General features: G+C 37.1%; 2 protein-coding genes across 16 annotated transcripts in view; both read left to right on the plus strand.

Annotated features, from left to right (window-relative positions):
• SGK3 (serum/glucocorticoid regulated kinase family member 3) overlaps positions 1-16568 on the plus strand; it is a 180987-nt gene extending 164419 nt beyond the window's left edge. For all 8 annotated transcript variants that reach the window (XM_049103851.1, XM_049103852.1, XM_049103850.1 and 5 more), the window contains 7 exons: positions 319-431; positions 531-567; positions 1171-1257; positions 3649-3744; positions 5942-6097; positions 10334-10423; positions 14707-16568. In XM_049103851.1, the coding sequence (XP_048959808.1) occupies positions 319-431; positions 531-567; positions 1171-1257; positions 3649-3744; positions 5942-6097; positions 10334-10423; positions 14707-14877 (750 nt within the window). In that variant the 3' untranslated portion in view covers positions 14878-16568. The remainder of the gene's footprint in view (positions 1-318; positions 432-530; positions 568-1170; positions 1258-3648; positions 3745-5941; positions 6098-10333; positions 10424-14706) is intronic.
• A 6865-nt stretch (positions 16569-23433) lies between these two features.
• Positions 23434-27047, plus strand: part of MCMDC2 (minichromosome maintenance domain containing 2) — a 38198-nt gene continuing 34584 nt past the window's right edge. For 4 of the 8 annotated variants that reach the window (XR_003147667.3, XM_025477887.3, XM_025477889.3 and 1 more), the window contains exons 1-4: positions 23456-23594; positions 25872-26062; positions 26156-26286; positions 26357-26416. Coding sequence is in view for 7 of the 8 variants with exons in the window: in XM_025477887.3 (XP_025333672.1) it covers positions 25969-26062; positions 26156-26286; positions 26357-26416 (285 nt within the window). In the remaining variant the exon portion in view is untranslated. Of the gene's footprint in view, positions 23678-24014; positions 24581-25871; positions 26063-26155; positions 26287-26356; positions 26417-27047 lie in introns of those variants that run through there. The other 4 variants (XM_025477888.1, XM_035708365.2, XM_049103849.1 and 1 more) reach the window with 4 other exon arrangements.

The following is a 27047-nucleotide window of genomic DNA, read 5'->3' on the forward strand; positions in this document are numbered from 1 at the left end:
ACTCCATGGCAATATCAAGATCATCAGTCTTGGTTGATAATCTTCTCCAGAGTGGTGAGGACACTGGACATTGAAGATTGAGTAGTAAATAAGAGATGAGCAAGTTAAAGTTAGCAAGAGTAAAGAAAGATGCATGGTAAGAGAGAATGATTGCAAGGTTGGGGACACAGATAAGGGAGAATCATAGTTCTGTCCTTTGGTGCATTTTTATCTCATGTTCAGAATAACAAATCCTATTTTTGTATTTATGGGATATATTTGTTTCACTTTTTGTGTGACTGATCTTAATATCCTTTCTTTTTCCCTCCCATTTTATAGCTGTTTTTCCACTTACAGAGAGAACGATCCTTTCCCGAACACAGAGCTAGGTTTTATGCTGCTGAAATTGCCAGTGCATTGGGTTACTTGCACTCCATCAAAATAGTGTACAGGTACATTTTAATTTATTTAATGTATTTCTTGCAGAAGTGTCTTTTTATTTATTTTAGTGAATACTCAGTTTTGCTTTTCTTTTTCTTTCAATTTAATAGAGACTTGAAACCAGAAAATATTCTTTTGGATTCAGTAGTAAGTATTATCTTTTAAAAATCTATTAATTCTTAATTTTATCATTGTTATGCTTAGGGGAAAAAATGCAATCTCAAGAGTTCCACATTGCATCATTCCATGTACATTTAAGATTCTCCAAATGACAAAACTTAGATGGAAAACAGATTAGTAAAAAAAAAAAAAAAAAAAAAGAAAACAGATTAGTGGTTTCAAGGTGACAGGGACAGTGGGAATAGGGGAGTACATGAGTATGAGTGAGTGAGTTCTTTTGTTCCTTTGGGGCATTGGACAGTACTCTGTCTTGATTGTGGTGGTAGTTACACAGATCTACACGTCTCTATTGCATAGAACCACACACACACACACACACACACACACGTATACGTGTAAGAAAAATAGTGAAAACAATTAAATTGGCACTCTGGTTAACTACCTTAGAGTAGAGTAACTGTAGAGTTATATAAGATACTGGCATTGGGAGAAGCTGCATGAGGGGTACACGAAACTCTGTGTAACATTTTTGCAATTTCTTGTGGGTCTATAATTCATAGTCAAATGGTTTTAAAAATTGTCAGTTTATGCCCATGCATTGTTTTATCTTATTGACCCTGTATTTGTCAGGGACATGTTGTCTTAACAGATTTTGGGCTTTGTAAAGAAGGAATTGCTATTTCTGACACAACAACAACATTTTGTGGGACACCAGAGGTAAGAAAATGTCTCATTTGTTGTTTATAAAATAATAATAAGTAAAATGCAAAAATGAGTCACAAATTGCATATACAGTACTTGAAATCAGAAAAGTAGAATAAAATCCTCATTTCAGGAAGCTTTTAGCCACTTGGATATATCTGATAATCATCCCTTCAGAACATTTAAAGTTTCTTGATAGTATTTTTAATTGTGATTGTGAGCTACCACAGAGAACCCATCAAAGATATAAATTATGCTTATTTGTTAAAGATTTTATTTAAATTCAAGTTAGTTAACACATAATGTTTTATTAGTTTCAGGGGTAGAATTTAGTGATTATCAGTTGCATATAACACCCAGTGCTCATTACATCAGGTGCCCTCCTTAATGCCCATCACCCAGTTATCCCATCCCCCCCATATACTTACCTGTTTGTTTGGATTTTTTTTAAGATTTTATTTATTTATTCATGAGAGACACAGAGAGAGAAAGAGAGAGAGAGAGAGAGGCAGAGACACAAGCAGAGGGAGAAGCAGGCTCCATGCAGGGAGCCCAGATGTGGGACTCAGTCCCGGGTCTCCAGATCATGCCTGGGCTGAAGGCAGCACTAAACCGCTGAGCCACCCAGGCTGCCCTACTTACCTGTTTTTAATGTTAAAAGTATACCTTATACTTCTTAAAGCATTTGATTATATTTCTTATCATTTAAAAAAATTTTTTAAATTAGCAGTGAAAAATGTCCTAAAATTGTGGTAATGTTTATACCACCACTCTTTAAATATCCCAAAGCCATTGAATTACTCACTTTAAAATGAGTAAATTGGGATGCCTGGGTGGCTCAGCCCAGGGCATGATCCCAGTTCCAGGGATGAGTCCCACATCGAGCTGCCTGCAGGGAGCATGCTTCTCTATTTGCTTATGTCTCTCCCTCTCTCTTTCATGAATAAATAAATAAATCTTTAAAAAATAATAATAAATAAATAAAATGAGTAAATTGCATAGTATATGAATATCTAAAGCTTTTTTTTTAATAAGCTAAAGCAAATATGGCAAAATATTGACATTGCCTATGTTTACTGGTGGCTATATTGGTTTCTATTTTCTCTTTTTCTATATGATGAAAATATTTTATAATAAAATTAAGTATTTATTTGACGGAAGGAAGTGAAGCAGTGGGTGGGTGAAGGAAGATCACAAGTCAGAATTAATCAGAACATCCCATTCTCTAATCATGTTAGCTAGCAGAAAATGTATCCTTCTTTTTGAGACAGTAATCATTATTTCTTAAAAGTTATCTTAAAGCCTTATTATTCTCACTATGCACATATACACATTTAGTTTAGTTTAAACTATGCTAGTTTTAATGTATTTATAATGATTTAGATGCCAGGTAGTATTAAATCTTTATTGTAGAGTAATTGCAGATATCATGTTGAAATGTGTTGATAAAGTGCCTCATATGAGACTTTTAATCAAGATCAGAAAAGTTAAAAAAATTAAAAGTAAAAATACTTTGAAATGTTTTATTTTCTTCCTTTTTCTAATATGTATATTTGTGACCATTCTATTTTGGTTTGTGCATAAAGAAACAATTTTTTTGTGAACATATATTGATTTTGTAGTTAACCAAATCTTTAAGTCCTATAGTTTTTAGAGGGGAAACACAAGTTCTTTGGGTCCTCTAAATTTAAAGGTAATCAGAAATTACTAAACCCTTTTAATATGTTTTGCCATTTCTTTGGATCACATTTTTTTAAAAAGCTTAAGAAATTATTTTCTTATTTCATTTGGTAAGAGAAAATACATACTTTGGAATCCCGAATTCAGATTCACTGTTTTACGTGTGTGAAATTATGATGATGTTTAAATGTGTTACAAATAAAATGTGCATAGCCATCTAATAACTTACACGACTTTTCTAAATAACATGTTAGAGAATAATTTTCTAATACAAAATTCACATTCTTTTGTCTTTAACTGAAGGAAAAAATAGATTATAATTGCCACATTAAAAATTCTTTCTTCAAGAGAAACAATTATGGGTAATGACTAGAGGAATTTCTAAAATAAATTAATCTTGTGAAAGACTCTCTCCGCCCCCCATCCCAGTACTCAGTTTACATAGTATTACAGATTTCTGCATTTGTTGTCTTCTTCCATTTGTCTTAATTGCATCACACTTTGTGCTTGAATATGTGTAGTTTGAAAAATGTGCCACATGATTCTGAAGAGTACTACTGTCTGAGAACCGCTGGTATAGAATAACAATACCCAACCAATTTAAAATCTTGATAATATGTTTTTAGCATCATAGTAACATCTTAAATTTGTTAAATTTCTTAATTATTTCTAAATTGTATCATGAGTTGTTTGTTGAATTGCTCAAATATTTAATGTTTTCTATAGTACCTTGCTCCTGAAGTAATCAGAAAACAGCCCTATGACAATACTGTAGATTGGTGGTGCCTTGGTGCTGTTCTCTATGAAATGCTGTATGGATTGGTATGTATTTCTGCTTTTTCATTATTCTAGTATGTTTTCATTGCTTTGAGTTTTCTCTTTTTTTAATAATCCCAAGGACTGTAGTGACCTGGTTAAGTGAATTCAAAATCCCTTAGGGATATGCACAAAAGAAAAAACTTCTCCTTTGTTACTGCTCTCTTAATGTAATTATTTCTCTGTCATACTAATCACTACTTACACTAATCAGGTATTCTCATCCCACTTGCATTTTTTAGAAATAGACACTAGCTGTAATAATATTATTCACTTCCATACAGTTTACCCCAATCATCATTCTTAGGCATTCTGCCCAATTTCAAAAAGATGGAAAGAAAAAGATTTGTATTTATTAGAAGATCCTATCTTTTGGGTTTTGCCTTGTATTTTATTTTTATAGGATTAATACACTGTTCCTCCACTTTTTCCCCCATTGGGAACCTTCCATTCCCTTTACTGTAAACACATCTGGAAGATTTTTTTGCAAAAAAGGAATGTTCGGGACACCTGGGTGGGTCAGCGGTTAAGCGTCTGCCTTTGGCCCAGGGCATGATCCTGGAGTCCCGGGATCAAGTCCTATGTTGGGCTCCCTGGATGGAGCCTGCTTCTCTCTCTGCCTATGTCTCTGCCTCTCTCTCTCTGTGTCACTCATGAATAAATAAATAAAATCTTTAAAAATGAAAAAAAAAGGAATGTTCACTATGAAATAATTTACCCCAGCTTTTATTAATCGAAGACACATAAAGCTAACCAGTGCTTCTGATTAATGTGTAAAGTTGTTTTACTACATTAATATTCCAGTCAGGGGGGTGCCTGACTGGCTCATTTGGTGGCATGCAACTCTTGATCTCAGGGTCTTTAGTTCGAGCCTCACATTGGGTGTAGAGATTACTAAAAAAATAAACTTAAAAAAATACATCACTCCACCCAAAAGCAAACAATTTTGGCACATCTGTTAGTTTACATATTCTTATAGGGACAATACATTTTTTTCTCTGTACTTTTTTGAGATATTTAATTTCTAGAGTCCTTTTTGGATTCCATAAGTGTCCAGCAGCCTCATGGTGGGGACCATGAACTCATCATCCATGCTGCTGCCCACACTCATCTAAATACCAGCATCAGCTGAGACCTGAGCTGGGGTTTGGGTTTCTTATTTGGCTTTTTGCTTTGTGTGGGGTTTTTTTTTTCCCTCTGAAAACCGGAGCTCTCGGTGAAATCCAACACATGAGGTACATGTTAGAGCATTTGTCTTATGTTGCTAATTTTGCATGATAGATTCCTATGACAATCAACATTGTCTCTTCTTTGCCGTTGCTTATTAAAAGATTTCTTTTTCCGGTTATGCTAGTGACTTGGAATACCTGATATACCTTACTTTTTTTAAGTGCTGGGTATTTACTATCCTGATATTTCTGAGTCCTTTAAATTTCTTTAGAGGACTATGAAAGTGGAAAATAATGTTATTGTATATAAAGTGCAATTAATTTAAAAGGGAACATTTGAAACATATACCTCACTAAGGACACTTATATTAACTATTTAAAAATAAAGTTTGATTTTAAAAAGTGAAAACGTTTTTCTTTCCTATAAAAAAGAAAATGACAAGCTATATAACTTGCCTTAACTTTAAAAATTATTTTTAGTTTAAAAGTTAACTCGATGATTAACTGACTAATCCTCATGTTGTACAAGTCTTTAGGCTTTAACAATAGAATTGTAATTCAGCAGAGTGCACCCTTAATGCTGCCATTACAAGTACTTAGTAAGGAGTGCAATCTTCAGGTCTCCCATCTCTACTGGAAATCTCTTTTAATTCACTTATTCCCAGGTCTCAAGAAATTATTTAATGTTTGATCTGTGTTGAATCTGTGTGCAGTAATTCTTTCATTATACTTTTGATGAAGTTGGTGGTTTTTTCTAAAACAAACTATTACAAGTTTTACACAGTTTACACCTACCTGTCTGCAGGGTGTTCTTGAACATTCAGTGAACACATATTGGGTGCTACATGGTGCTGGGTTTTAAAACCTCTTCACATTGGAGACCACACACTGCAGATCTACAGAGGCCTCTGCATTTCTAGAACTGTCCAGACCCCAACTGATCTCTGTAGATCAAGGCCAAATCCAACTCTTTTAACCACATTTTGGCATACTTCAATTAACATTAACTTTATTTTCCTTTTTCCCCCCGCCAGCCTCCCTTTTATTGCCGAGATGTTGCTGAAATGTATGACAATATTCTTCACAAGCCTCTGAGTTTGAGGCCAGGAGTGAGCCTCACAGCCTGGTCCATTCTGGAAGAACTCCTAGAAAAGAATAGGCAAAATCGACTTGGTGCCAAAGAAGACTTTGTATGTACATCCTTCCAGTACTCACTTTATTTCAGCTTATTTTAGATTGGAAGACAAATTCTTATTTTATGTGGCATTTACTGGGATGAATACAGCTCTTAAATACCACCATGGAAAAGAAGCATGCTTGTCCCAGCGGTTCTCACCAGTATTTTTATAGGGTTTGAAGCATTACACAGGCAGTTTTTCATTTGATCTTCTTAACAGTTTGAGCCTCTCCTCACTCTTCCATCCTGCTCTCACACCCCATTATTTATTTGATTTTTGTTTCTAAGAATTTTCTCTCCCTTCTTTTTAAAAAATGTGTGGCATGCATTTTTTGATAGCCTAAACTTTGAAGTCATTGTACTTAAGAATTTATTAAGTGCCTCCTGTCTGCATGAGGTAATGCCTTTTGCCTTGAACTAATATTTAATAACTTTTTTCTTCGGAGAATTTGGTGATAGCTCCCTGAGGTAATTCTAAAATCTACAGATTTGGTTTTTTAAAAAATCAAGGTAACTAGGGGCTCCTTAAGCCAATGGAGCATGTGACTCTTGATCTTGGGGTTGTGGGTTTGAGCCCCAGTTAGATGTAGCTATTCCTTAAAAATTAAAAATCTTTATTTTTTTAAATTTATTTATTCATGAGAGACACAGAGAGAGGCAGAGACACAGGCAGAGGGAGAAGCAGGCTCCATGCAGGGAGCGTGATGGGGGACTCGATCCCAGAACTCCAGGATCCTGCCCTGAGCAGAAAGCAGATGGGCTCAACCTGCTGAGCCACCCAGGTGTCCCTAAAAAATCTTTTTTTAAAAATTGGGATAATTAAATTGCTTGTATAGCTACAGACGTTATGTTCACGTGTCCGTAAATTCATGCACTATTGAGGAACATGAACTTTTACATTTCTCACATATTCTTGGGAACTGTTTATTGGTTGTGAATTTGAACTGTGAATAGCAAACTTGTCTGCTACTGCTCTTTCCCTCCACACTCCACAGTTCATCAGTAGATCACTCTGCAACAGTTTTCCATCCAGCTTGGATTCATTCCATAGTCCATTGTTCCACTTGGTCTTGTTAATACTTCACACCTTCTTGCCCCTTGGTCCTTTTATGGAGCACACTGGCAGACATCACAGCCCTGGGTGAGTCCAGTTGTCATCTTCTGGGCTGCTAAATAGGGAAAATAGAATCAGCAGAGCAGAACTACTTCAGCCTCGCTGTCAGATTTGTAGACCTACACACACCTGCTCACTATTGTTTCCTTCTATCTAGTATAGTGGAAAAGGCCAGTTTCTACCTCTGCACTGGATCCTGACTCCTTGCAGAAACCCTGTGTGTGCTTTTTTTCAAAGCACAGATAACTGTTCTCTTTTGTTAGGGGTCCTTCCAATCAATTATTAAACATTATCAAGTCTCTTCTTAAACCAGAACCCCTCAACTATGCTTTCCTGCCAAGTAATACTTTTTTCCTTTCACAGCCAAACTTGTTGAAAGTTTCTGTATTCATTTCTTTCTCATTTTACCAAAAATAGCTACTTAGAATTGCTGAATTCCTCTGTTCCTTGGCTTGCCTTCTCAGCAGCATCTAAACTTCTAACACTCTTTTCCACAGGCTTCTGCAAGAGCTGACAGTCATCTTGTGCTTTCCTTTCTGTATTTCTGGGCCCTCTTCCATAATGTCTTGTATAAAGCTCCTTTCTTCAACCTGATGGTTGAGTGTCCTGGTTCCTTGTGGTTGTCCGAAACCTTCTTTCCTTCTGTGCTCTGTTCCTAGACAGCCTTATTTGGCCCAATGGCTTTGGTTATCTCTCTGTCTATATCTGACACATTTATAATGTGTCCAGTCCAGACCTCCAGTCCAGACCTCTCTTCTGAACTTGAGACTCAGAGGATATCTGCTTATTCAACACCACCCTTCAGATTTCTGGAGAGAACCTCAAACATAGCATGTGCAGAATTGGACTCCTCCCACTTTCCTTTTGTGTGCCTCAGGTTACAAATCCGAGTCATTCTTTGACTCCTCTTTCTACCTTACTTCCATATTCACCACCAGCCAGATCCTGTTGTATTTGCCTCCTAAATCTTCCCATATCCACACACTTATCTGCTTCCTCTGCGACTACTTTTTTTCTACCATTTTCAGTTTTTTTTTAAGATTTTATTTTTAGGGGATCCCTGGGTGGCTCAGCGGTTTAGCGCCTGCCTTTGGCCGGGGTGTGATCTTGGAGACCCGGGATCAAGTCCCACGTCGGGCTCCCTGCATGGAGCCTGCTTCTCCCTCTGCCTGTGTCTCTGCCCGTCCCCCGCCTCCCCCCCCCCCGTGTGTCTCTCATGAATAAATAAATAAAATCTAAAAAAAAAAAGGATTTTATTTTTAGGTGATCTCTGCATCCAGTGTGGGACCCAAACCCACAACCCGGAGATCCAGAGTCTCATGCTCCACTCTCTGAGCCAGACAGGAACCCCTACCATTTTCAACTTGTGTTTGGCCACAGCAATAACTTTTCTTCCTTAATCTGCTCATGGCTTATTTCAGTCCATTTCCTTATTACTATTAGAGTGGTCTTAAAAAAACAAACCAAAGATCCCCCATATTTGTAACGTTCCTAAAGCTCCCTGATGGCTTCTCAGAATCCTAGAATAAAACCCTAAGTTTTTAACGTAGACCCAATATGATACGGCCTGTTTACCTCTTAGCTTCCCCTTGTGTGACTATCCCACTCCTTCCCTGTACTTCAGCAGTATTTGACTCTCATTTTCTTGATCAAACGAATCTCTGTCACCTAAGGGCCTTCATATTCTCCCTAGAATGTTCTCTAATTTTTGATCAAATGTTATTTCACCTCCAGAAATTCTTTTTAAACCCACCAAACTGGGATCCCTGGGTGGCGCAGCGGTTTGGCGCCTGCCTTTGGCCCAGGGCGTGATCCTGGAGACCCGGGATCGAATCCCACGTCGGGCTCCCGGTGCATGGAGCCTGCTTCTCCCTCTGCCTGTGTCTCTGCCTCTCTCTCTCTCTCTCTCTCTCTGTGACTATCATAAAAAAAAAAAAAAAAAAAAAAAAAAAATTAAAAAAAAAATAAATAAAAATAAACCCACCAAACTAGTTTGGATTCTACTTTATACACTCTTGTGTGTCACCTTGTATGGAAAATAACTGGAATCAATACTGTGCCAGCTTTTGATAATACTAATCCAGAGTGAATTTTTTTTTTATTTTTTGGTACAGTAGCTCATCACCTTGATTTTACCTCTGCCCCACTGTGTAAAAAACTTACCTTCTTTTTTACCTCTCCCGTTCAGATAACAATTACAATTCTTTGTATCTATATAGTGCCTTGTTCTTTTCTTTATTTGAGAGAGAGAGCATGGAGAGGAGGGGCAGAGAGAGCAGGAGATAGAGTCGTTTTTTTGTTTGTTTGTTTTGTTTTTTATTCACGAAAGACAGAGACATAGGCAGAGAGAGAAGCATGCTCCATGCGGGAAGCCTGATGCGGAACTTGATCCCAGGACCCTGGGATCAAACCCTGGGCCGAAGGCCGACACTCAACCACTGAGTCACCCAGGTGTCCTAGGAGAGAGAGTCTTAAGCAAACTCCATGCTGTGTGCAGAGCCCAATGCAGGACTCAGTCCCATGACCCTGAGATCACAACCTGAGCTGAAACCAAGAGTTGGACGCTTAACTGACTGCCACCCAGGCTCCTCATGCCTTAATTCTTTTCATAGGTCTTTTATTTATGTTTTTTTCCACTAGTCCTTAAAATAGTGTGTGAAGATTCTAGGACAGAAATGTTAACTCTGTTTTACCTATGAAGAATTATGACTGTGAAGAGGATATAACTTGAGTTTGTCATTCTGTATAACCGTCTTTTATGTCTGCTCTGGTAGTCTCTCCACTATACCATCTTGCCTCATGAATACCAGAAACATGTACCTAAAAAGAATTGAGGGACAGGGATTCCTGGGTGGCGCAGTGTGGTTTAGCACCTGCCTTTGGCCCAGGGCGCGATCCTGGAGACCCGGGATCGAGTCCCACGTCGGGCTTCCGGTGCATGGAGCCTGCTTCTCCCTCTGCCTGTGTCTCTGCCTCTCTCTCTCTCTCTGTGTGTGTGACTATCATAAATAAATAAAAATTAAAAAAAAAAAAAAGAATTGAGGGACAAAGGGTAATAATTTGGCTTCATTAATTCTTCAGTGAGCACTGAATTTTATTTTTCAACATGAATAAAATATTTCTTTAACATTCTAGCTTGAAATTCAGAATCATCCTTTTTTTGAATCACTCAGCTGGACTGATCTTGTACAAAAGAGGATTCCACCACCATTTAATCCTAATGTGGTAAGTATATATCCAAATCTTGTTTTCTAAAGTAGTGAAATGTAGAACTGTAACTCATAATTTTAGCAATAGATCTCAAAACCTGATGTGAATGAAATAGAATCAGTACCTAAGTATTTGTAAAATATGTGTCTCAGGGTTGTCTCGTACACTGATAACTTTAAGATGACCAGTAAAATTGTAGTTATTAGTTATAGCGGTAGAAGTATTTTTTAGCATAGTAATTATGAAGTGTGTTTCTTTGAATCATCCCATGGTTAAGAAAGGGATGAGCTCATTAGATTAAAAAATATGCAAATTAAAGTAACTTTGAAGTGTCTCATGCCTATAAATCAACAGTTTAACATTAATGCACATTTTTTTCTAGTTTTATTTTAAAGATTTTATTTACTTATTCATGAGAGACAGAGAGAGGCAGAGACACAGGCAGACGCAGGCTCCCTGTGGTGAGCTCCATGTGAGACTCGATCCCAGGACCTTGGGATCACGACTTGAGCCAAAGGCAGATGCTCAACCACTGAGTCACCCAGGTGCCCCTTTTTTCTAGATTGATATATAGCCAGACACAAGCAAACATTATTAATGGTAATGTAAATTGTTACATCCCTTTTGGGAAAATAAAATGTTCACGTTAGTGTAACTTGTTAAATCAACTGATGGGAACATTTTATGTAAAGATAATTTTTTTTTTAAAGAGGAAAGCTTCATCAAAGATCTGTTCACAATATTAACAATGTTGAAAATTTGGGGAAAATGGGCATCTGGGTGGCTCAGTGGTTGAGAGTCTGTCTTTGGCTGGGACCAGGATTGAGTCCCACATCGGGCTCCCTGCATGGAGCCTGCTTCTACCTCTGCCTGTGTCTCTGCTTCTCTCTCTGTGTCCCTCTCATGAATGAGTAAATAAAATCTTTTTTTTTTTAAAGAAAATTTGGGGGGATCCCTGGGTGGCTCAGCAGTTTAGCACCTGCCTTTGGCCTAGGGCGCGATCCTGGAGTCCCGGGATCGAGTTCCGCGTCGGGCTCCCGGCATGGAGCCTGCTTCTCCCTCCTCTTGTGTCTCTGCCTCTCTCTCTCTCTCTCTGTCTATCATAAATAAATAAATCTTTAAAAAAAAAAAGAAAAAGAAAATTTGGGGAAATAAATACAGAAAAAGCCAGTAATGATGTTATACTTTTATGTGTTACGATGTAATTTATTCCTCATGCTACCAAGTTACTACCATTACTATCTTTATTATACATGTTTTATAAATGGAGAAATGGAAGGTCAGAGATGTCCCAGAGATGGATTAAAAAGTACCAGAGCAAGGATTCAAATCTGTTCCACATTCCAAAATCACTATTCTTTCCATGCTTTTTTATGTTTGTCATTTCTTGTTAAGTGAATGGCAATAATAATAAATATAACAAGGAGTAGGCACTTAGAAAATCTTTTTTTTTTAGAAAATCTTTATAATGTTTAAATAAAAGCATAATCCTTAGAATATCAAATAAAAAACATGGCAATTTTTGTGATATACTATTATAGCAGTAAAATAATGATAAGGACTAGAGAGATTATAATATAAAACAAGATTGAAAAAAATATAAACCAAGATTGATTTGGGGTTGCAGGATCATAGGTGAATTTTTTTTCTTTTATTTAAAGTTTTTGGTGTTATGGAATTCATGCCATACTTTTTCAGTAAATTAGTGCAGAATAAGGAAATCACTTCAGGAAAATATTATTTAGTCTACTCAGATTCTTTTTATCTCGAATGTCTTCCTGAGTTTAGTTATCCCCAAATAAATATGTCATCAGGCACATTAAAGAGAGGTACTCCTAAGCAGTACTGGAAATGGAAATAATGTTGACTTCAGAAGTCAGATACCTCCATTTGGATCCCCGATCTTTTAAGAATAATTAATTTTTTTTAAGATTTTATTTATTTATTCATGAGAGACAGAGAGAGGGAGAGAGGCAGAGACACAGGCAGAGGGAGAAGCAGACCCCATGCAGGGAGCCTGACGTGGGACTTGATCCTGGGACCCCAGGATCACACCCTGGGCCAAAGGCAGGTGCCAAACTGCTGAGCCACCCGGGGATCCCCAGAATAATTAATTTTTTAAAGCAAGATCTACAACCAAGAAGCCACAGGAGAAGAATAGGTAAATTTGGCCACATTAAATTTAGAAATGTCTATGTGGTAAGAAAGAAAAAAAAAGAGCACTGCAAATTAACTGAGGAAGATTTCTTTAACACATAAAGCATTCTTTTTTTTTTTTTTTTTTTTTTCACATAAAGCATTCTTATAAGTCAATGAGAAAAAAAAAAGACCAATGACTGCTAAAAACATGGACAAAAGACACAAAATATTCAGTTACAGAAAAGTAAATTACAGATAGCTTTTAAATATATGAAAAGAAAAAATATATGAAAAGATGTTCAAACTCACTGATAGACTAACATGTTACCATTTTTCACTTAAGAGATTAACAAAGATCAGAAAGCTTTAGAGTATAATAAAGTAGATGTTCTCATATACCCTGTTCTCAGTACTTTCATCTTTTTATCTAAACCTGACAGCAATTCTATGAAATAGTACTACTATTTTCCATATAATATGGATGAGTTAACTTAGGTACAGAAAAGGTTAAATAACTTGCCCAGAGTTTAAAGTTGAAGAAATAGAATTTGAGCCCAGGCTCTTAGAAGAGAGAGCCCTCCCTCACTCTTAACATAATACAGTATTGTCCCTGTCAGTACTAGCCATGAGCCATAAGGGCATTTATGAATATCTATAAAGTCAAGTAAAAGAACATTTGCCATCATTTACTGAGTACCTTCTTCGTGTCAGATTCTGAGAATTTTATGTATTTAACACATCAGATCCTTTACAACAACCTTAACAGTAGGTGGTACTATTCTTACTTACAGAATAAGTAAAAAGAAGTAAAAAGTAAAAAGAAGTAAAAAGAAGCTCACAGAGATAGGGTAGTTTATTAAAAAAAAAAAAAAAAAAAAAAAAAACATTAAAGCTAGAATAAAGGAAGGAAAGAAGCAAGGAAGCCAGCAAATTTCAAACCTTAGTTTTACTCCAAAGCCCATCCTCCCAAGGTTACATATAAGAATTTGACAACATTTTTTTATATATACATAAATACAACTTCTAGCATTCTTTCTTCTCTGTGGAGGAGGAATTTCTCAATTGAGGGATCTTGCATTCTGGAGTTCTCTTGTCTGTGCTCTGCTCTTTGTAGACCCACCATGCTAACTGTATCCTCGTCTTAGAATATCTGCCCTGGATCCTTGTCTTTTCACCTCGGTCAGGCATGATGACCTTGACATGCTAAGGATTCCCTCCCCTTAGAGCAGAGATAACCTAGAGATTTCAGGGATGAGCTCTAAGAGTGAGTCACTTGAATTAGTACGTTAGTTTTTATCTGCAAATACATTGGAAGGGGAGAGTCCGTTAGCTTGTGTTTGATTTGTAAAGGGAGATTAAGAACTGCTGCCATCAAGCAGCTGCCATGCTTTACTTCCCAGGTGCCCGGCTTCATTCGGTCCCTAAAGCTAAGGTATCCTTACCAAATGCTTAATGGCCTCTGTAGAGCAACAAGAGTTACCTTTCACAGTTTCATTTACAACCCCTTCATTCTTTCATCAAAAGGCTTCACCTACCCAGAGTACAGAAACTAGATGGGCAAGCATTTTATGGAAGCTCAAGTGAAAAGTGCCATCCTGAAAACCTACCTGGACTTCTTTTCTAAATTTAGAAGTGGTGATGGGCAGAGAGAAAAGGAGTCAGTTTTAGGGGCTGATGTTCAAAATATATTTTTTAAAGATTTTATTTATTCATGAGAGAGAGACAGAGAGAGGCAGAGACACAGGCAGAGGGAGAAGCAGGATCCCTGTGAGGAGCCCGATGCGGGACAGTCAGAACCGGATCTGGGATCCTTGGATCAGGACCTGAGCCAAAGGCAGATGCTCAACCAATGAACCACCAGGTGCCCCGTGAGGCTCAAATTCACATAGGTGAGGACTCTGTTATGCTAGCCTTCCTCACCCTTGTCTCCCAGCACTTCCAACAAGAACTTTGTTAAAAGGACAGATAACCTCACCTAACTTGTAAACTCTGGAAAGGAAAAGCAGAAATTGTTTCAAAGAAATGGTGAAGCAGGAAGGCATCTAAACTTGCCAGGAATAAATAGGTAAATTCATGAAGAGGTTTTAATGAAATACTAAACTAGTGGTGGAGGGGGGAGGAAGCTAAGGTGAATTAATAATGCGTTTTTGATGTTTCAGGCAGGACCAGATGATATCAGGAACTTTGATGCAGCGTTTACAGAAGAAACAGTTCCGTATTCTGTGTGTGTGTCTTCTGACTATTCTATAGTGAATGCCAGTGTACTGGAGGCAGATGATGCATTCGTTGGCTTCTCTTACGCACCTCCTTCAGAAGATTTATTTTTGTGAACAATTTGCCATCCAGAAACCATTGAGCAAATACAAGCCTACAGATGAGACTGAATCTCCTATTTGTGTGAATATTCAAATATGTTTAACTAGTGCCTCATTTTTACATGTAATGTTAAAAACTATGAAAAATGTATTTTCTGCTGTATGCAAGAAAATAGGGCATTTCAAAGAGCTAAGTTTTGAATTAAAATTTGTATTGTTTATTAAGCTTATTTTTAAACAGAAATTTTAAAAGCTGTTGTTCTCAGCATTAACCTATTTTTAGAGAAACTTTTTGCTAATGACGACTGTTTCTCCCACTAAGTTTACACTAACATCTACCCGAGACAGACTATATTTCGACAGCCTATTTCAGTTTGGTTAACATACATTAATGCCTTTGTAACCCTCTACTTTGACCTTTGTTTTCAGATCAGAACTATGCAATTGGTATGTGGTCAAGTTTAAGAAGAAACCACATCTTTCCATGATAAGTCATTGTTTGACATAATCAGTTCTTGGTAGGATTAAAATGTAAAAGCATAGTTATTAACACATGGGCTGTAAGTTAACATTTTGAATAAGTCTTGATTCTGCAAATCAAATTAAGAAGTAAGGGGAGATCCATTGTTTTTCAAATATCAACTCAAATTTGTGAATTATTTTTTCTTTGGAAGAAAAGTAAAGGCTCAATAGTTAGAAAGTTTAAAATATTCCCAAAGATCTGAAGGGTAATTAAGTACTACTGGATTTTTTTAGGTGATGCCAAAAATGAATGTCTCTGTGTCATGTATTTATATTACAAATACATTCTATTTATGTTATTTCTGGTCTTTATGTTAAGTAGGCCTAAATCTCAGTATTTGCTTTTGCAAACAGCTGTTGAAAACTGTGTAATTTGTTAATGAGTGAAAAATATTGAGCTTTCTAGAGTTTTGACCTAATTGGGAATTAAAAAATAGAATAGCAAATTCTTGGTCAGTATAAATAGTATAAATATATATTTCACTACGATGTAACAAAGGTTAAAAATAGTTCAGGCAGATGCAATGTCAGTATCTTTTTTGTCTTAGAAAAAGTATAGGTAACTGACCTTAAAATCAAACTAAAAGCCATCTGTGTACTTGTCATTATAAAAGAGAATAACTACAGGAAAACTAAAAAAGAATGCTTGCCTTGGAATTCTGCTTCTTAGAGTAGAGATTTTTCAAATCATGAAGGAGACATTGTGAATATTTAGGGACCAAGTTTAAATGCTTCAGGAGCAAGCATTCTTTCCATGTATTTTCTCCTGAGAAAGAAATTACTAAAGCATTTCACACCAATACCCTTTGGCTTAAAAATGTCCTGCAGAATGGGGGGGGGAGGGGAGTGTGCTTTTGTTAGATTAACAATATTTGCATCCAATACACTGAATCTTCCTTTAGAGGTAAGACTTTAATAGCAACACTGTAAATATGTGGTTTATTTGGCACTACTGTAAGTTCTGCTTTTACACAAAGCTCTTTGCTTATTATAAAGCAAAATAAAAACTAGTTTCTTGTATGATTTTTTTTTACTCAGCCACTCCTTAATTAAACTGCCAAAAAAATTAAAGTGCAATATTGTATATTTTTAAGAACAAATTTAAAATATTATGCTGATGTTTATTGAATCACAAGAAGTACAAATCTTACAGTATAATAAAACTAGCAAAAAATATTATTAAACATCTAATTCCTGTCATTATTTTAAATTGATGATGGTTTATAAAAGTCTTTACAAAAATGAATTATTTGTATATGTGAGGGATAAAAATATAAAACTTTACCTAAGTATTTGGGCACACATAAAAATTAGATCATCTAGATTATCATAGGCTGACATGTTATTCAGGGAATAAAACCTCTTCCAAGTTTCAAGTTTATTTTTTCTCTCATAGCATGCTAAGTCTTTTAGGAAAAAAAGAAAAGTGTGCCCTTTAAATGGTTAAACTATTTCATGGCTATTGCCAAAATAAATTCAAAGGTCTAAGTGAAGATCATGTTATACATACCTCTTATTTTATTGCGTATGGTACAGTGAAGAGCTTCCCAGCCATTGTTACATCATAATACACACTGAAATTTACAAGCTTTTGGTATACCTGGGGAGAGGTGCTAAATGATGTAGAGACAGGAAGCAGATTCTCTGTTCAAAATTTGTATATGCCAGGCATCCCTGGGTGGTTCAGTGGGTTAGCACCTGCCTTCGGCCCAGGGTATGATCCTGGGGCCCCTGGATCAAGTCCCACATCAGGCTCCCTTCATGGAGCCTGCTTCTTCCTCTGCCTGTGTCTCTGCTTCTCTCTGTCTCTCATGAATAAAGAAAGAAAATCTTTTAAAAAAAATTGTATATGCCCAAATAATTTTTGAGCTTAAGATACTTACAGAGCATATATAAATACTGTTTGGATATAATTTTAGCAATGGTAATCATTTAAAAGGTGATTTAAATGTTTGAAATCTTTACTACTGTAAAATTTTGTCACTATTAAAAACTTCATACTACCAGTTTCTTTTAGAATACCTGTAACTAGTTAATTATCCACAGGCATAATATTACAAAACTTTACACATATTTTTTGAGTTGTTCTTTTGTACATCATATATTGTATGAAAAGTGGGAGTATTATAGGAAAAATTTTGGTGATATTAAAATGAATTTTTCAATAAAGTGTGTTGAAATTAGTAACTTAATTCCTCATATATGTAGTTTGGAAGTTAGGTCTATTTTAAAAGTGGGATTTTCTGCCACTTGCCTTTAAAGTCAGTTTTTACTTTTGTTGATTTTTACAGATTCCATATCTCAAGGTAATGATTGTTCATTAATTATGAAAGTACATGCATGAGTTTCATGTGGTTGGAGTGCCTTGAAATGATAGGCCAAGTTTTGTGTGTAAATGAAATCGACTTGGGGCAGGGAATGCTACATGGCTTTGTTCAGATGCTCAAAAGGATTCACTGCTGTAAATATAATTGGGTTTCCTCTCTACCATTTTTGTTCTTCTTTACTCACCTACTAAGAGAAATTGCTAACTTCCCTGAAAGCATTCCATTTGGGAGTTTTTTTATTTTAAGCATTTTTGGTGTCTTACCAATATTGCATAATCATCCATTTGTACTCCTTTAAAAACATTCCTTAATAGTTAAAAGGGCCCCTATGCAGAAATATTTATTTTACTGTTCCCTTACATTATGCCCATTTTTATAGAATTAATTAAGTCAGAAAGAAACATTGCTGTCTCAGAGTATACCTTTAAAATAATTTACCCAAAGTCAAGATAGTAGAGAATAATTTAAAGCAATATTACACCAAAAAAGCCTACAGAGACGTATAAATTCAAGGTGATATTTATAGCAGTGAAGTAGCCAATCAAAGGACCCCACAAGGCAGCCTGGCTGGCTCAGCGGTTTAGCATCTGCCTTCAGCCCAGGGCCTGGTCCTGGAGACCTGGGATTGAGTCCCACGTCAGGCTTCCTGCATGGAGCCTGCTTCTCCCTCTGCCTATGTCTCTGCCTCTCTCTCTCTCTCTCTCTCTCTCTCTCTCTGTCTCTCATGAATAAATAAAATCTTAAAAAAAAATCCTACAAACAAGTTATTTTTACATTTTGTACTGAAAATGATGAACACTGTATGCATCTTAATAGCATAAAACAAAAAAATTATATCACTCTATATAACCCTCTTTTTTGGAAAAACCAGACATTTTTGGTAATTTTATTTTATTTTATTTACATTTGGTGATTTTACAAATCTTGTGTTCAAGTGTGACTTGGAAGTTTTTACCGAAAAGTCTCTTTTACAGGAATATATCTCATAGATTTATCTTTTTTCTTTCTAATATATTTTCAGTATTTTCATGTCATTAAGGAGCATAGATCTAGGGACACCTGGGTGGCTCAGCAGTTTAGCGCCGCCTTTGGCCCAGGGCGTGATCCTGGAGTCCCAGGATCGAGTCCCACATCAGGCTTCCTGGATGGCACCTGCTTCTCTCTCTGCCTATGCCTCTGCCTCTTTCTCTGTGTCTCTCCTGAATAAATAAAATATTTTTTTAAAAAAGCATATATCTACCCTTCAATTTTGAGTTTCTGTGGGAAAATCTAGAATGAGTTATTAACAATTGTTTTTACAGTTTATTAGTTAACTCCTGGAATCCAGAAGGCTTATATGCAGTAAAACAGACTTACCCAAATAGTCTAATGTGATCTCAGTCTGTTCGACTTCTTCAGTTCTTTCAAAATAGTAGTTAATATAGCCTTGCTTTGTTGAATTTTTCTCTTATGCCTCAGTAATAGGAATAATAATACAAAAATTACAGCCTACTTTGTTAATGTTACGTTGATGCTGAACGTTAATACTTATTTACTTCAGAAAGATAACCCTAGCTATATGCCTCAATTAGATATCAAAAGCAAAGCTTTGGGGGGTGCCTGGGTGGCTCAGTTGGTTAAGTTGTCTGACTTGATTTATGCTCATGTTGTGATCTCAGGGTTATGCGATCAAGTGCCTCATCAGGCTCTGCACTCAGCAAGGTGTCTGCTTGAGATTCTCTCCCTCCACCTACTTGTGCACACACTCTCAATTTTAAAAAAAAATGCAAAGTGTTGTATTTGTCAAAATTCATATAACTTTAACATTTAGGAGCTGTACATTTGTTCTATATAAATTATACCTCAGTGGGATCCCTGGGTGGCTCAGAGTAAATTTTAGCACCTGCCTTCGGCCCAGGGCATGATCCTGGGGTCGAGTCCCACATCAGGCTCCCTGCATGGAGCCTGCTTCTCCCTCTGCCTGTGTCTCTGCCTCTCTCTCTCTCTCTCTCTCTGTCTGTCTCTCATGAATAAATAAAAAAAATATTTTTAAAAAATTATACCTCAGTGAAAAATATTAAAAGGAAAGACAAAGCCATATGTAATAAAAAATAAAATTTAAATAATCCATAATACTACCATTTTAAAGTATTTGAGCCATTTTAACCACATTACATATGAAAGAATTCAGGATTTGGAACCCAAGAAAAACTAAAAGGGAAGAGGTGAAAACAGCTCAACCTGAGCCATGTTAGTCCATAGGAATGCATTACAGCGACTTACCTTTACCAGTTCCACCTGTAAGGAGCTTAGAAGTTGCCAAGTAAAAAGCTGAACAGACTGAATCATTAACAACTCTTCTTGGATACAGAAGGAAAGGGAGGACACAGGGCAAACTGCTACCTCCAACACTAGACAGGTGAATATAAGAAGCTGCAACTTACTGGAGCAGAGACTCAGCTACTGAAGGAGCCAGTGCAGTAGTTGGAAAATCTGAACTAGATTAGCAAATTGCCAAAGGCTAAGTGTAAACAACTGAGAGTTAAAAAGTCCGGGGGGAGCAAGTCATAGGGATCCCCCACAGTTTTGTGAAATTGACCTCCCAGAGCTCAAGCACCTTCTCACAAATATTGGAGGAAAAAAATATATATATAGGAGAAGAGAATATATATATAGGAGAAAAGTCCTCTTGTGCTTCCAGCAGAAGGGGAAAAGGGACATATTTCAAAAATGCCAGGGCATTCTGATCTTCATAACATTCTGGCCTACTGCCTTTAGGAGAAGCTAGTTAAACAGGACCTAACAGAGCCTAATATACAGGAAGGAAAGTACCAAACTCCAGTCAGTTCAAGTCTTACACATGGGAGAAGGGAAATACCCGACCTCAGTCTATTCTAGCCACCCTGTCTCACCTAATGGGGGAGAAAAAAAACTAAGAAATACAGTACAGTTGTTAAGTTCTCCCAGAAGCATAGGATCACTAAAAGACCTAATCATAGTATTACAGAATACTTCCGCTCCCACCGTACCATATCACCACATTTTAAAAGATCTATTAATAGCACCTTCCTTTCACCCACTACATCATGTCTGGCCACCAAGAAAAATTACTAGATATACTAAAAGGTGAACGCAAAAACAAACCCCACACAATTTGAAGAGAAAGCATCAGAATGCAGTGATTTTGGAATTATCAGACCAGGAGTTTAAAACAAGTATGATTAATATGTTAAGGTCCCTAGGGGTGCCTAGGTGGCTCAGTCAGTTAAGCATCTGCCTTCAGTTCAGGTCATGATCCCAGGGTCCTGGGAATGAGCCCCGCATCAGGCTGCCTACTCAGCAGGGAGTCTACTTCCCTGTCCCCTCTCTGCCCTCCCCCCTGCTAATGTTTTCACTCAGATAAATATAATCTTTATATATAAATCAAGAGTTGGATGCTTAACTGACTGATAAGCAGGTGCCCCTTATGTCTAATATATTTATATAAATATATTTATATCCAGGTGCCCCTTATGTCTAATATATTTAGAAGAATGTATTCAATGCATAAAAATCTATTAGGTTTTACTGGATTTGGTTGATATAAAGCTCCGTTATTACTTTGTCATAGCAATGAATTGTTACGGTTAACTATTCAAGACTTCAAAAAAAAAAAAAGCCTTCAAAATATGAGTACTTTTTTTGTGAATTGATTCTCCTTTAAAATATAAGGCCCATCACCAGACCATAGCCTGGTTTTTCCCATCTAAAATAGTATTCATAACTACAGAAATGCTCCACAAGACAGTTTTAACATCCTTTTGCTGTTACAAGTTAATTTCTACTTCAGCAAAGCATTTTCATCACCTCATCATTAACAAAAATCATATTCCCCAAGAGAAACAAACTGAGTTGTTTTGTCAACCCTAGTAAATGTTAAAAAGAATGGTTTCAATTTCTTTTCCGTAGAAAGTGATCCAACACTCCACTCCCTGGGTCCCCTCCAAATCACACAATACAGTGGGACTGATAATTGCACCAAGTAATGTCAGCATAAGTCTTAAGGTTTTTTTGGCAACAGCTTTATTGAGATTTTTTTAAAATACCACACAGTCTACCCATTTAAAGTGCACATTTGGGTGGCTGAGTCAGTAAAGTGTCTGACTCTTGATTTCAACCCAGGTCATGATCTCAGGGTTGTGAGATTGAGCTGTGCATCAGGCTCTGCACTGGGTGTGTAGCCTGCTTAAGATTCTCCCTCTGCCCCTCCCCTCCTTTCTCCCTCTCTAAAAAAGTTTAAAAACAAATAAAGTGTCTAGTTCCCTGACTTTTAGTTTATTCAGAGAGGTGCAACTATCACCACAATCTATTTTAGAACATCTTCATCACCTCAAAAAGAAATCTTATGTGGTTAGATAAAATGGTATATATACATACAATGGAATATTATTTAGTCTTGAAAAAGAAGGAGATTTTGTTATGCTACAATATGGATGATCCATGAAAGGAAATTTTGCTAAGTGAAATAAGCTAGTCGAAAGAAATAATTACTATAGGATTCCATTTATATGAGGTTCCTAGAGTAGTTTAATTCATGGAGACAGAAAGTGGAACGGTGGTTGTCAGGGGTATCAAGAAGGGGGTAAGGATGGGGAGTAAATGGAATTATTGTTTAATGGGTACAGAATTTCATTTTATTTTGTGTCATATATATTTTACCACAATTTCATTTCCCCTCAAGTCTAAACCACTGATCTACTTTGTACAGATTTGTCTATTCCAGGTATTTCATTAAGATGGAATCATATAGTATTTGGCATCTTTTAAGACTTTTATTTATTCATTCGAGACAGAGAGAGAGAGAGAGGCACAGACACAGGCAGGGGGAGAAGCAGGCTCCATGCAGGGAGCCCGACGTGGGACTCGATCCCGGGTCTCCAGAATCACACCCCAGGCCAAAGGCAGCGCTAAACCGCTGAGCCACCGGGCTGCCCAGTATTTGGCCTTTTATACCTGGCTTCTTTCACTTTGCATAGTATTTTCAAGGCTCATCCATGTCGGTCGAATCATGTATTAGTACCTCATTCCTTTCTAAAGCAAATAACATTCCATTGTAGGGATATACCGTTTTATTTAACTATCAGTTGTTTACAATTTCGGCTATGAACGTTCCTGTATAAGTTTTTGTACATAGGGAGCATAGGTTTTAAATCCTTTCATTATCTATGTATAATAGAGAATGTGTGGCACGGCCTTGTTGGATCTTAGAGTAACTCCGCGTTGGAGGTAGTCCCAAAATATTTCCCAAATTGCTTATATTTTGCATTCCCAGCAGGAGCGTTTTCAGTAAATTAAAAACAAAAGAAACGGGCGCCCGGGTGGCTCAGCAGTTGAGCGGCTCCCTTCAGCCCAGGGCGTGATCCTGGAGACCCGGGATCGAGTCCCGCGTCGGGCTCCTGCGTGGAGCCTGCTTCTCCCTCCGCCTGTGTCTCTGCCTCTCTCTCTGTCTCTTTCTATGTCTCTCATGAATAAATAAAATCTTAAAAATAAATAAATAAAAATAAACAAAAACCCATAGACACCCCTGGCCTGTGAAAACAACCAAAAGCAAAGGCTCGTATCCAGCTTTCTCCCATTTCTGCGCCTCACAGAGAGGGAGCGACGGTAATTTGACTAAAGAGGGCGGAGGAACGGGCCGGGTACCCGCCCGATGGGGGCGGAGTCCCGGCAGCCCCCGCGCCGCCTACGGTGGAAAGGTGCGCGCATGCGCGCGAGGTCTTGCTGGGAGTCGGTCTCGAGGGAGCGCCTGACTGGCGGGCCCGGTGGGTGAGGCGCGGTGTGGGTAGTGTTCGCTGTTGGGCTCGGGTTCCTGGTTCCAGAGGCTGCGGAAGGCAGTGGGAGAGCTTCTGGATCCCAGGGTGTGAGGTCGGATTCGCTTTTATCCGCTTTGTGAGGTGTTTTTCTGCTGAGGGGCCGGGGTGAGGAGACGAGTCTCGCGCCTGTTCGAGGTGAACCGGCCCTTGAGTTCCTTGGAGTGTAGGAACGCTTGTAGAATTTTATCCCCGTTCTCTTATTTAATGCGTTTACGCAGGCTTCCATGTCGATTTCCACTTTCCCCTCCTCAAAAGTGAATCCACTCCCAGGACCCCTGCTTTACACAAGCGACACCGGGGCTTTATCACTCGCTTCTTTTTTTTTTTTTTTTTTTAAGCTTCTGGCCTCCAAGCTGTGATTTACGTGGCCCTCATCCTTGTATATATCTGGGTGTCCCAAGAGCCTGTCAGGGTTTACAGTGTCTCACATGAGCTTTACGTTATTTTCCTACTCCTCGGGGTTCCATGTCTCCATTAGAGCAGCAGCATCCACCCACCCTGAGAACACCCCCAGGCTGATCACCAGGTCCAGCGTGACATCTTCAAGAATCTAGAATCCATCCCCTCTAGTTCATTTCACTCCTAATGCCCTGGATTGGACCATACATCTATCTCTCAGGACTATTTCAGTAGCTAGAAACTGATTATCTTCAACTCTCTATCCAGCCCATCTTCCGCACTGGCAGCAGGCATTGATTACCAACATAAAAATCTGACCATGTTTCCCCTGTTAAAGACTTGGATGGCTTCTTTTTTGCCTATATAATCGTCACGGACTTCAAACGCTTTAATAATCTGATTTTCACCAATTTCATTACCAATAGCCTCCCTTCATTCAGACCCAAAAACCCTGTGTTCAAATGAAGCACAGATGTGATGTCCTGAACACAACATACACTTTAAGATCATTGTATCTATGACCACTGAGGAACTCTGAACTTTACCCCCCGTATAATGGCAAAAAGGACAAGTCTCAATTACGTTTCTTTGGAAAGTGACCTGAATTCCAAATAGTAATAAGGACATGGATTCAATACTGTAGGTCTGAAAATTGGGGTAACAAGGGATTACCCCATCTTTGGAAAAATTCTGTTTTCACCTCTCCTCCAATTAGTGAAATCTTTTTTTTTTTTTTTTTTTAAGTTTTATTTATTTATGATAGTCACACAGAGAGAGAGAGAGGCAGGGACACAGGCAGAGGGAGAAGCAGGCTCCATGCACCAGGAGCCCGACGTGGGATTCGATCCCGGGTCTCCAGGATCGCGCCCTGGGCCAAAGGCAGGCGCTAAACCGCTGCGCCACCCAGGGATCCCCCAATTAGTGAAATCTTTATCAAATGTCACCTTTAAAGTAGAATTCATTGTTTTTGCTCTATGACCCATTGTATTAAGTCAAAATGTCCTAAAACAATAGAAAATATTATAACCCTAACACAAGGATGATGCCATTTTGTGAACTATTTGATATATCTTGTTTCTTTTGTGCTCTTTAGTACATTAATATTTCTTTTATAGCAAGTAAGTTATAACTTTTTTACATATCTCTCATCTCTCATTGTACTCTTTGTGAACAGTAGGAATCATTTTACTCATCTTTGTATCCCCGGTGTCTAGGACAGTCTGGTATCTAATAAATAGTTAAGTGCCCAATAAATACTTGATGATGAGTAAATGTGATGGTCATTATCTCCGACTTCTCTTAATTGGCAACTCCTTGAAGGCAGGATCCAATCTTAACCATTTTATCCCTAACACCTGATACAATTGGTATTTATTGTTTCCAATTACTGTTTGCAGTTTTTTTTTTCTTTTTTTTCTTTTTTTTTTTTTTTTACTGTTTGCTGTCTTTAAATGAATTTGACATATTCATTCTCATTACCAAGGTTTAATGTGTTATGTTGGATCTGGAACTAAGTCCTCAGACTTTTTAGGTTAACTACATTTTACTTAGATTGAATTTTTGATTACCACTTTTACCACTTTCACTTTTTAATAAACAAGCTCTGCAAGAGGACCTCATCATCTAGTATTTATTCCAACAAGCATTTTTTGAGAACACCTACTCTGCAAAGAGACAGTTGAGGCTCCTGTTCTTAAATTTGCAATCTTGTGGAGAATAGTATGACCTACTGTCGATAAAAAAAATGTTATTTGGCAAAAAAACCCACAAAGTTTTGTTTCCTTTTGGGCAGGAATTTTTTTTGGGGGGGGGGGCAAGGATTTTTTAAATTTGAAAATATTACCTCATTTCACTCTCAGTTTTACGTTGAACAGTTGCGAGGTTTTATTAGAGATCATGAATTGAAAATTCTAATTTATTTTATTTCTAGGTAGTCTCATCTTTTCTGTGCATTTCACCACCTGTAGTCTTTACCAGCCAGTAGTTTAATCACTTAGTAATAGAGAAGAATCATTAACCAGAAGAAAATGTCAAATCTAAAAATGAAAGAGGCAGCCCTGATCTATCTTGACAGAAGTGGAGGCCTCCAAAAGTTTATAGATGATTGCAAGTCCTACAATGGTATGTTCAACAAAGGGACTTTATATTTAAGAAACTTTAAAATAAATCCCTACATGTAACTATCCGCATTTTTATATTTGTGTATCTTTACAGATTCAAAACAAAGTTATGCTGTGTATCGATTCAATATTTTAATAAATCCCTCTGATATTACTGAATTGGATGCTGAACTAGGAAATCACATTTTACACCAGCCTTTAAAAGCTGCTCAAGTTTTTCAATCAGTAAGTTAAAGAAAGAAATAATTTTATGCCACGTGGAATTTTTGGTAACTTTGTTTGTTTGAAATCACAGGTCTGTTTTACTGCTGTTAAGACTCTCTCATTAATTGGACAATTACAGACTGAAACTCAAGTAAGTTTTACTTAAATTTAACAAAGAAACCTAAGGTAAAAACTTGATAATTACTTGTAAATAAATATTTTTATATTCATACTTTTGTTCATTAAAAAAGAGACTACATTTCTTCAGAGTTCAACACAGTATCTTAAATACACATCTTTGCTTCTTCTATTATCATAACATTGAAAATTTTTATAATAAAACATTTCAAACATACCCCAAAACAAAGAGAATAATACAGTGAACCTCTATATAGCTATCATTTAGATTTAATAGTTTATAATACTTTGCTATACCTGCATCATCCATTTTTTGCCAAAATATTTTAAAGCAAATCCCAGACATCCTAATGATACCCCCTACAGCCTTTAGTATCAACTTCTAAAAGTTGCAGACATTTTTCTTATATAACCACAGTGCCATTATGACCCCTTACAAAATAACAATTTTTTTGGTACCATCTAAAATCCGGGTCATATTTAAATTACCTATTTGGGCTCTCAAGAGTGTCTCAAAATTGATTTGTCCAAATCAGAATCAAAACAAGGTCTATGCATTATAATTAGTTATTGTATCTCATTAAACCTCTTTTAACCTAGAGCAATTTCTTCCCTCTTCCTTTTTTATTCCACTGAGTTTTTGA

Source organism: Canis lupus, chromosome 29, assembly GCF_003254725.2.
Source record: "Canis lupus dingo isolate Sandy chromosome 29, ASM325472v2, whole genome shotgun sequence".
Taxonomy (NCBI): Eukaryota; Metazoa; Chordata; class Mammalia; order Carnivora; family Canidae; genus Canis; species Canis lupus.